This window comes from Agelaius phoeniceus, chromosome 2 (assembly GCF_051311805.1).
Source record: "Agelaius phoeniceus isolate bAgePho1 chromosome 2, bAgePho1.hap1, whole genome shotgun sequence".
Classification (NCBI taxonomy): Eukaryota; Metazoa; Chordata; class Aves; order Passeriformes; family Icteridae; genus Agelaius; species Agelaius phoeniceus.
The window spans coordinates 33,504,078-33,514,825 of NC_135266.1; the positions used below are offsets into that span (position 1 = coordinate 33,504,078).

The 10,748-nt window shown below is 39.1% G+C and overlaps 1 protein-coding gene across 1 annotated transcript in view; it reads right to left on the reverse strand.

Moving 5' to 3' along the window:
- The window catches only part of OCA2 (OCA2 melanosomal transmembrane protein), a 159,104-nt gene extending 150,289 nt beyond the window's left edge, over positions 1 to 8,815 (reverse strand). The window contains exon 1 of the mRNA XM_054627989.2: positions 8,550 to 8,815. Within this exon, the coding sequence (XP_054483964.2) occupies positions 8,550 to 8,815 (266 nt within the window). The remainder of the gene's footprint in view (positions 1 to 8,549) is intronic.
- Between the last annotated feature and the right edge of the window lie 1,933 nt (positions 8,816 to 10,748).

The following is a 10,748-nucleotide window of genomic DNA, read 5'->3' on the forward strand; positions in this document are numbered from 1 at the left end:
CTTCTGAATGATGCTAATTCACACAGTACTAATTCAACTGCTTCTGCTCCACTTTTTAAAACTGAGTGGCTGTAACTGCCAATCTGTTTTATATTGCACCCTGCCCAAAAGAAATAAAATAAAAACATGCAAAGAAAAAAAAACATAAAGGAAAAAACAAACACAAGTGCATTGCTTTTGAACCTACCCAGCTCTGACAGCCCTGGCTCCAGCTCACAGTGCTGTCCTTGATGTAGCTCCGACCTGCTGTGGGCAGAGCTCTGTGTGGTCTCTGACTGCTGCTGGTCCATTAGCACAATTATTGCAGGTTGTCCCTGCAGCCCCATTAGCCCCTATCAAGCAGAGAATTGCTTGCTTTGTCATTGTCTGTAAGCATTTTGGTGACTCATTTGTCAGTTTTTTGTCTATTTCAGATAGTAAATCACTTGAGCTCCTTATGTACAGCAGGTTTTTAAAAAAAGCCATATGATTTGCCAGACTAGACTGTGACCTTTTTTTTTTTTCTTTCTTCAGTCGCTAATTTCTCCCATCTACATTAATCTATTTTTCCATCAGCTACATTCAATTTAACATGAACCTCAGTTCTTTATTATATGACCATTGCTATCTGGGAAATTTTTGCTGCAGCTGAGGAATGATTTCCAGTGCTTTTAACACAAAAGGACAAAACACTCTAATGCCAATTAATTCTAAAGAGAGAGACATTTACAATTTGGGGCAGACTGAAAGATCCCCATCACCAGGAGAACTGTACTCTAAAACATCTGCTCCTGACAGCAAGCTAAGAAAGGAAAAAAAAGAAGAAAGGAAATATTTCTTTCTGTACTCCCTTGTGGGGTGAGATTGTTTTACTTTATGAGGAATCATAGCCTTCCATGTCTTTATTTTGTTAACATGTCTTGCTTTTGTTTGAAAGACCAAGCTGTAAGTAATTATGAGTGCAAGATATTCAGTGCTAGCAAGGAATGCTGCTAAGTTGGCTGTCTAGCTTCAGGGTTTGGGACTGAGAAATTCATATTCTTGTTATCTGCAGCTTTGGGTGGAGTTGAGATTTTTTTCACATATGGGGACTGATTGCATCAGAATCTAGCTTATAACCACAGCATTGACTTGCTTTTACCTAATTCAATCCATAGCAAAGTACACCCTGCACACACTCTGTATTTCATGCCATATTTCACCTTCATCTAGTGTCCCTTTGTAGCTGCATGGAAGAGTTTCCATTCGTCTTTTCCACTACTTCTACTGCCCCTGCATTTTACTCATATCTGTCCATTTAAAAGCTTCTTCTTCCACTTCTGTCTCTAAGTCTTCTCTCCTTCTCAGCAGCTCCCCAGCAGTCTGGGCAGAGGATGAGACAATTTTTTTAGCCAAAGGTTCAGTATGAGCTAAGCTAACCAAGCTCTGATCACCCAGGCTATTAGACTAAATACTGCAAACCCTTCCTCTCCTCTCCTATTAGGCCTTTATACTTTCAACAAAAGAATAGTGATTGGAAAGAAGAATCAAGAGTATATAAACAAAACAATGCTGATAAACAAGAAATTTTCTTATAAAATAAAACACCTGAGTAAAAGTTGCTGTTTTAATCGCTGTTTCATTATATATTTTCAAAGTTACAATTAAAGAAAAAAAAAAAATACAGTCTTGGCAGACTGTCTGGCAAATGCATGTGGATCCATACACTTACCAAGAACTGGGAGATGTGTGTTTAATGCTACTCAGAGCAAAGCAGAAGTTGTGTACCCATTTCCTACCAAACCACTACATAATGTAACTCCCATTAGCATTACTCCTTTTTTGATTAGACCATGAAATCAAAATGCTTTCTTTCCTCTCCTTCTGTGCTCTGCAAAGTTCATCGGCTCCTGTTCCTCCTCAGGCTCATTGAGATCCACATCTTAAATTTCAATGGCCCAAACTTAGTCAATCATTAGATTTCTCTCTATTAATCTCTTTCACAACTATTTTGGCTTCACTTTTAGGTCTTGTTCTACCCTTCAGCTGCAGAGCCTGGGCCCACAGAAAAGTTGCCATGTTATCATGCAGATCATTTACCACCCAAAACTAGTGCTGCAGTGCCTGCCTATATGCATGTCCACCTGATGCAGTCATATATGTAAGGACCATGGATTTCTTATGCTTTCTTTTCCTTCTTCCTAGTCACTGTCCATGAGAACTCAGTTGTTTTTCCTCACATAAAACATGCACATCCACATGACAGAAAAACTGGGACAAAACTGAAATCTTATTAATTAGTATAATTTGTCCAGCCGCTAATGAGATGTTATGATTTCTGTAAATCATTCAGTATGTCAGAGCTGCTACCTGCACGCACACACATCAGCCAGGAGCAAAGCACACAGACCCATTTTTCAATGAAAAGCTTCATGGAGTTGTTGAGTGAGTTATTTGCTTCATCACAGATGTCCAGCTACTCCTCATGTCAGCTATTTAAGCCCCAGGCATACCCTCCTGCTCAACTGTGACCGGCCCTTCACAACACATTGCTTTTTGAAGTCTGACTGACTTGTTGGCTTTACCCTTCAATGTAAAAAAAAGAAAATAAAAAAATTCTGACAATAAAAGCCTTTCTCTGTTTAAACAGGGAAGTTTATGTGAGGAAAGTGCTGTCCAGTTCCATCTTGTATATGGCTGGCATCTTTCCACAACTGGCCTAAGAGGTCTCACAGAGACAAACCCCACATTCACATTACCATATTATTAACAATTAGGAAAAGGGTAGCTGCTTTCAAAATTCAACATCTTTGTGGAATGCCACAGGCACTCAAACAACCACTCACACTTGGTTTTTAAAGGTTAGTACACTGCAAATTCTTCACTGAGTGTTAAGCTCAGTGTTTAGCCTGACAATTGGGAAAGTGTGAAGCAGCTAATTAGTATCCCCTAATTCTTTCAACAGAGCACTCAGAAAAAAAAATTAATAATTGTGGGTTCTTGTTTACAAAATGTTCTGTCAGAGCAGAAAGCATTTGAGTGGCTACATGGGAGCACCGTGATTTTAGTCTGTCAATAGCAGAATAGAAATTGTAGTATATGACCAATCTGAGATAATGTGAATAATTCTAAGCAATTAGCACTGAGAGGATGAATAATACAAAGCAACAAAAAAATTAAACAACTTTGAACACAAAGAAACTTATAATGAGTGAAGCCTCTTTCTGTAGGTTTCATTAACAGCAGAAACCATGTCAAAATCAGTCTTTTGCTGAACACACCCTTTTTGCTCAAATGAAGTCAAACACTCTCTTTAAGTTACATCATACAACTACGTTTCAGTCTTGTTTGTTACCATGGCAAGGTACCTTTTTCCCAGGAAATGCAGAACAGCAAATTAGAACAGGGCAGCAGAACCCCACAATAACTTATTTGTTTGCCCATTGTGCATAATATGGTCCTTCTCTTTTACTTCCTACCATTTAACCTAAAGATTTGCTAGAACTGCTTATTGGTACCTTTGAGCTTTTCAGGCTTTGAATGGTATTTTATGATATTGTAGAGGCAACAGCAGGAAGCTTTAATCTAAGCTAAGAGAGTCTCAGCAGTTCCATGCCCTCACACAGTTTGCTCATGGTAAACTGTGTTGCAGCCACCTCCACAGAAGCAATGAATGTTTGAGAGGGGTCAATTTAAAACCAAACGAATCAAACTAAATCAATTAGCAAAGTTGGACTGTACAACTCCTGTATTATTTGCTTACTGCAGTGTCATAGTATTTAAAGATCCACACAGGGAATCAAAAAACAGAAACATTTACTACAGATAAGAAATGAGAAGGAAGCCAGAAGCACCATCTTTCAGACAGCAAGCAAGATAACCATCACTTGAGAATGTTGAAGGTGGCAGTGGGCAATGAAGTCATCTATCTGTCCTGGACTATTCTCTAATGTTTGTGTGATTGACACTAAAATCAGAATGGTTCCTACACAAACAGGCAATTATGATGTGAAAATGATGCTTTCTCTGTTTGACTGTTGAATAGATGATCCCATTTTGTTCTAGTGGCCAAAGATCAAAATTAGCCTTAGGATGCACAAAAAAAAGTAGTTTTATTGTTTTCAAGAGGTTTTTTTCCCCTTAGTCTTTTCCCCTGTCTTTTAAATTGTCATATAAATTAAAGAAGCTTTTAAATTGTCACATAAATTTTACTTATTTAGACAGCAAGCGTGTCTTCTTGACATCTAATTCTATCTCTCATAAACGTCTTTTAAAAGTAGCAATACATCAACATAATTAAAAATCAAAATTGAGATTTATAATCCCTTATGGTTAAAGGCATAACTTCACTCTCATATTGACTTTTCACTATACAATACCTTCTCCTCTTCCAGTTTCTCCTGCTAACAGGAAATAAAATTACAATCTTCCTGCTGTTTGGTACAAAACAAGGATTCAATAAACACTTTTAACTAACTGACCTCCTCACTGCAAACCAATCTCCCTACTGATCCTGGGAGATTCAGGAAGAGGTGGATTTGGTTGATTGTTTTTACTTTTTATTACATAAGTGAAACTGAGAGACAGGAGAAATGCTGAAAGAAATAGTTTTGCTTGCTGAGACACATTTTCAAACAGATTTTAAAAATTGAGGGTTTTGGTTTGTTTGGGTTTTTTTGTTATTTTATAGATTGATTTTCTTAATGACTCACAAAGAATAAAGTCTTCTAAGGACTATCATATTAAATGATCATAAAACTCCAGGGCCAAATCCATCCAAACATAACTTCAGTGGAGTAATGCAAAGTAATTACTTACATGGAATTAAGAATTACTATTCACTTCATTTCTACAGATTACTTTTAATGCTCATGAACTCCTAAGTCAAAAATAGCTGACTTCACCCCCTTCCTGGAATCACAAAGGAGGATTTCAGATTTTGTTCTTATAAAACCATGCTGTTAACTTCTTTCCATGCAAATAGCACTGATAATGATAAGACCAAAGGGCCTTTTTGGGGGCCACATTCCATATGTACAGAGACATGATGGAAGGGAGCAGCCCGTGTCTTTAGAGATGTCAGTGCTGACCTAAGAGTGTTGCGCTTGCTGCCAAAAAGCAGTGTGGAATCTTCCTGCAAGGTGAAGAGCACATGAAGGTGGTTTGGACCAAGGTCCATTGACTGTAAGACTCACTTTCATGTAACTGTAATGAAAAGGATACTGGTCAAGCCACTGTTTAAAGTCTGAGGAATCTGAGAGAAATTAAAAATCAAAATGCAGACTTCATTGCCATATTTTGGTACCTTAAAAGCTGCATTTCTGATAGTTCAAAGTACACCACAGTTCAGTGCAAACATACACCTAGGCCAGCTGCATTCCAACTGAATAGAATGTCACTGGAGCTCATTCTTGGTCCACTTCAGAGAGACATGACTACATTGCCCACAGCAAGCAGGACTGAAGAATCTGTTGTTCACAAGAAGGCAGACAGGCTTATTTCTAGGGGAAGGACACTCTGGAAACACAGGATCATTGGAGTGACCATGGTGGATGGTCCAGATCTCCTCACACAGAGCCAAGGGAACCTAAGGCAATGCAGTAAAACCTGGAATTAGAAGGTACCGCTCTTCAAAATGGAAAGTAAATAAGAAGGCATGCTGACAGGCAGGCAGCCCAATAGGTATGGTGATCACAAAATACCCGCAGCGCTGTGCTGCAATCAAACAGAAATGCTCAGTCCAAAATAGAGTGGACATCTCTTAGCGAGGGTAAATGGTCCTGCTTAAACAAGAATACTTTCTTAATTTTAGAGAGCGACATAAATCCCCTGTTCCATTAAATAGATTCTTTGGAAAGTCTTGTCTCGGTATACATTTGAAAAATTTAGAGAACCTAGGAATCTTATCCTGAAAGATAATTCAGCAATTTAGTTAAGTAGATGCATTAAAACAAACCATAAAGATGTGCCAATTTAGTGAACCACTTTATGGGGAAAAAAAAATATTTGGTGCCCTCTCTTTTTTAATTATCAGTAGTTTTCTTTGCAAGCAAAAGAACAATTTACATTGAAAACTAATTCTAATGAAACTAATAAAAAAACTTGTGACTTTGCAAAAGATTATCCAGGTTTTTATCTGCATTCTGTTGGGTAGTCCCAATCATTTAAGGGTAATTGCTCATATAGAGTGGTGATACAGGTCACATCAGTATTTGAACTGTACCCAATGTATATTGGTTAAAATACATGCTAAGAAGAGACTGATAAGTTTAATCTTCATGCCAAAAAAAATCAATATTGGAAAAGCAATAGGCAAAGTTCAACAAGAAAAAAATTTTGAAAGATCCTTTCCTGAGCCCTAATATACTGCTATTGAAGATTAGATATACACTTGGCTGTAAGGGAACACGGGTATGGGTTTGTCTATTTAATTGTACCTCTCTTCCTAAATCACACACAGTAACTCCAGTTTACTCAACACTAACAGTGTTAGCAAAAGACTCGGAATTACCCCCTGTGCTCACAGGAAGGTGAGCTCCCCCATGACCTAGTATTTTTCATCTCTGGCACCTGAGACCAGAGATGACTGCCAGACTGGTTCAGAAGTTCACAGAAGTTGTGTATCACTGCTACAAGAATTCATATCACCCACTGAAAAATAATAGGAAGAAGTTAAGCCGGAATGGTGAAAGCTGGTCCATAAGAATACAAATCTGGATTTTGTTCAAGTACCAGGATAGTAAACAGGAGAGTAAATAGCACTGGCAAACACAGCTGTAGCAAGATATAGATGTGAATTCACAAAGGAAAAACCTTGTCTTCAGATGCACTCAGTCCGTACCTTCTCTTGCCTTGCCTTCCTCCCATCTACATTGTACTTACCATACTCTTTCAGAATAGGACATTAACCCATGCCTTCACATACTGAACTGAAGAACTTTTAAAAGATTTGTTTCTGTCAGTAAAAAATTTTAATCAACACAAAAATTCCTCAAATACTCAAAGAAATTCTAAAGGATTTATAGGACTTTTTTGGTCAGGCTGATAATTTGATTACTTTTTTAATATCTGGAAAGCATAGCTATAATGATTTCCAATTCTCACTCTTGACAGAACAACTTTCAGATGCACATTAAAAAACTGACTGGGTTTGGCTGTAGATCTCTATGCCATACTTATGATGTGTCTAAGTAAAAGGCACAACAAAACTCACCCAGCTAGCCTAGCTGTCCTTTCCTCAGGTCAGGGAACTTACCAAAATGTCCCAAAGTTCCTTTCTTCCCAAGATAAGCACATTTCCTTCTAACTGAGATGCAGGGGCATGGGACAGATCTCAGCCCTGCTCATCAAATCAGAGATGTCACCAGCACAGCCAGAATTGTGGGGAGCCCCAGGACTGCATCTCCCACATGACATGATTTTCCTGATTTGTAGCCACACAAAGGTCTCCAGCATCAGGTTCCAGATATTGTGCTGGCACTCTACTTCACAACTGCAGCTTAAGCCTTGCTCAATGCAGACACTGCCAGGCAGCACTTTGAGGCCTATGCTCTGCAGGAATTTGGATTAGGTACAGCACTTCTCTCTCACTTTAAGTTTCACTCTAAAGGTGCTCAAAACTACCCAAAAAAGTTAACAGTCCACCCTGGCTGTCTTTCACTGACTGTGGTTGCTGCTGCTTCAAAGCTTTCAAAATCCACCTGAAATATTTTGGGGTCTATAAATTATTTCTAAGCGCTTACAAATAGAACTGCTAATACTGTATCTGTCTCAACAGAAAAGATTAACACCCCTGCCCAGCAACCTGCACCTTTCCTGGTGTGGGAGAGGATGCATAAGAAACACACACTGTCTATTTGAGGTGTGGTGTGTCAGCTATCAGAGTTGTGCTATATTGTGCCATTTTAGTGTTTGCAGCCTCAGCCATAGGGATTCTCTCTATGTCTTTATGATGCATTTTTCTGAAAGAGGTATGCTGTCATTATATTGCAAAGGTTTCATATTGCTGCCTCCTTAGAGCAAGAGTTTCATACCTCCTTGATGTTTCTCATAAGCAGCTCCTCCAAGCACTAACTCTTTCTTCTTCTGGCAGTAGCCAACTGACTCCAATTCCTCTCAACCAACCAATCTACTCTTTTATAGCACTCTTCTTATTGGCTACAGCCGTGGCCTGTTAAAGTCAGGCCTGGTCCTAATCTTTAACAATTAACCCAGCTGCAACTCTTTAGGGGCTAAGATTACTTTCTATATTTTCTTATATTCTATCCCCCTACAGAGGTATAGGAGGACATGAAAACTACTTTATCTCTGTGTGTTTTCTGACACCAAGTAGAGAAGAAAAGTCAATTGTCTGATCTTGAAACACATCAAAATTGGCCTGTGGTGGCTATTAACACTGAGACTAATTTAGAAATCTGGTGATCCATGACCCCTCCATGGCAATTACAACTGCCCTGATGTTCCATTAAGGTTTTGCCCCTTTGTGTCAGTGGGAAAATTATTGACCTCATGAACATATGTATCTGTCCTGCAAGGAAATAAAAGTTAATTTTAATTTGCAGAAAAAACATTCTGTTTGTTTTTATTCTTACCTTCCCTGCATGGGCACAGGAGTGAAATCCTTCCCAAGTGCAATGCAGCCATCCTCCCTTATTGCTGATTTTTCACACAGGGTCTGTGACTCTCCAAGGCTTGCTACCATGCCATGATACTCTTTAAATAACTGCAGCTCATTGCAACTTCTGGTCACTGGTTTGGCTGCCACCTTTGCAGATAAAATGGTTTGATGTGATGATGTGTGATTCATCTCCATCTCTTGTTTAGAAACTGTACTGTAATCTTTGTTGTCCAAGTACATCTGTCCCTGGAGGGTGTTCTGCTAAAAAAGTGAAAACGAATATACTTGGATTAAATTGAATGGGCTCAATGTTTACTGCAGTACATGCATGTTAAAAATGCCAATCAGATTTCTTTGAGTGCATTTTTGGGAATTTGTCTTGTTCATTTATTTACACTAGGAACAATTCCAATGTTTTAAACATCTTTGCAACTTCAAAATTAGCCACTATAAGCACTGAATTAGATAAATAGATGGGTCGTCTACTTCACCCATGTCTACCATTACTTTCTCCCACAAATTTCCCAGTGACTTGCACTGACTTATCCCATAAAATAAGGCAAAATCATCTCTGCATTAGTGGCACAAGAGTTGCTGCTGCAGAACATCTTCCCAGCTTACAAGAGCACTGCTTCACCACCACCACACAGCTTCTCTCCAGCAGCTGTGGTGACAGCAGCCTCATGGGAGCCATCACTCTCCACCAGGCCTTGTGCTCCCTTGGAAAGCCCTGTCCTGCTGCAGATCCACCACGGATGATGGACCCTCATTAGGCAGAGCAGGTACGTGAGTTTTATGAATAGAGTGTGCCATTCCAGCAGTTGCCAGAGGCTTTTATGAAATGTAAATCAAACCTTGATGAAAATGAGGTTTTCTGATATGATTATTAATGGTGATTATAACAAAAAATAGTGCATAACAGTTGAAAAGCTTTTATGTTCTCATCATTAAAATTCAATCTGAAAAGTTATAAAAACCACTTCAGAATCCCACAAAGTGCACAACTCAGACATGACAACTGAATTAAAGATCAACCTATCTTAAACACATGCTGTGGAGTTTAATCATGGGAATATTTCAGCATAAAGTGCCAAAGCCACTGCAGAGGACAGCAAGAGCTTGGGAAACAGGCCTGTCAGCCTCCAACATCCTTCAGGTGGGGAACATAGCCTTGTCAGAGCACATACCTGCTCCTCCCTGCAGAGATCTCAGCACAGGACACTTAGCTACTCCTGCAGGGCTGCGGGGCAAAAATAGCACAATAATAGGCTCTGCTTCAGTCCCAGTGTGAGAAATCACTTGAAACTGAAATGATAAACAGCTAATTATGATTTCATGCAGATTTGAGCTCTCATGGCCTTACAGATTAGATGGGAATGGAAGTTACTGAAACAAAAAAAAGACTGCACATACAAGCCACCACAAACACAGGTCTTGACCCTAGGTAAAGGTAGGCTTGATAACTAAATCTAAATCAGAAATTCCCCAGGTGGCAAAGCCTTCCTCAGTTCTGTATTTCTATTTCTTTCTATTTTCAATGCCCTTTGTTCTCATCTCCTAATATTTTTCACCTGTCCTTATCGTCCAAGCAGATTGACAAACTTGGCTCTTCCCATCATTGCACAATAGCTGGAGTATCGTGTCCAGTCCTGGTCCCCACAATTCAAAAATGATGCACAACTAGGCAAGTCCAAAGGAGGGCCACAAAGATGATCAAAGAGCTAGAGAATCTGCCCTATGAGAAAAGACTATAGGATTTAAGTATTTTCCTCCCTCAGGAAGAGAAAGCTCAAGGGGGACCTCGTTGTAGTTTCAGTAGTTAAAAGATGAATACAAAGAAAACAGGCTCTCTCTTCACAAGCAGACACACAAAGAAGAAAAGAGGCAATGGATATGAGTTGCATGAGGATAGGTTTCTTCTCAATAACAAGAAAGAAATTTTTTGCAGGAAGAATAACAGCAACAACATCCCCAGGGGTAGAGGTCTCATCACTGCAGATTTTGAAGGCACAACTAAACAGGCTACACGATCTCATTGAGGCTCCCACAAAAGGTTAGACCAGATGGTCTTTTGAGGTCCCTTCCAACATGAGTTGCTCTATGAGTCTATAGTTTACAGCCTGAAAAAGACCAACATAAATAAGTTTTTTCTTAAATGTGCTTTATTGATTTT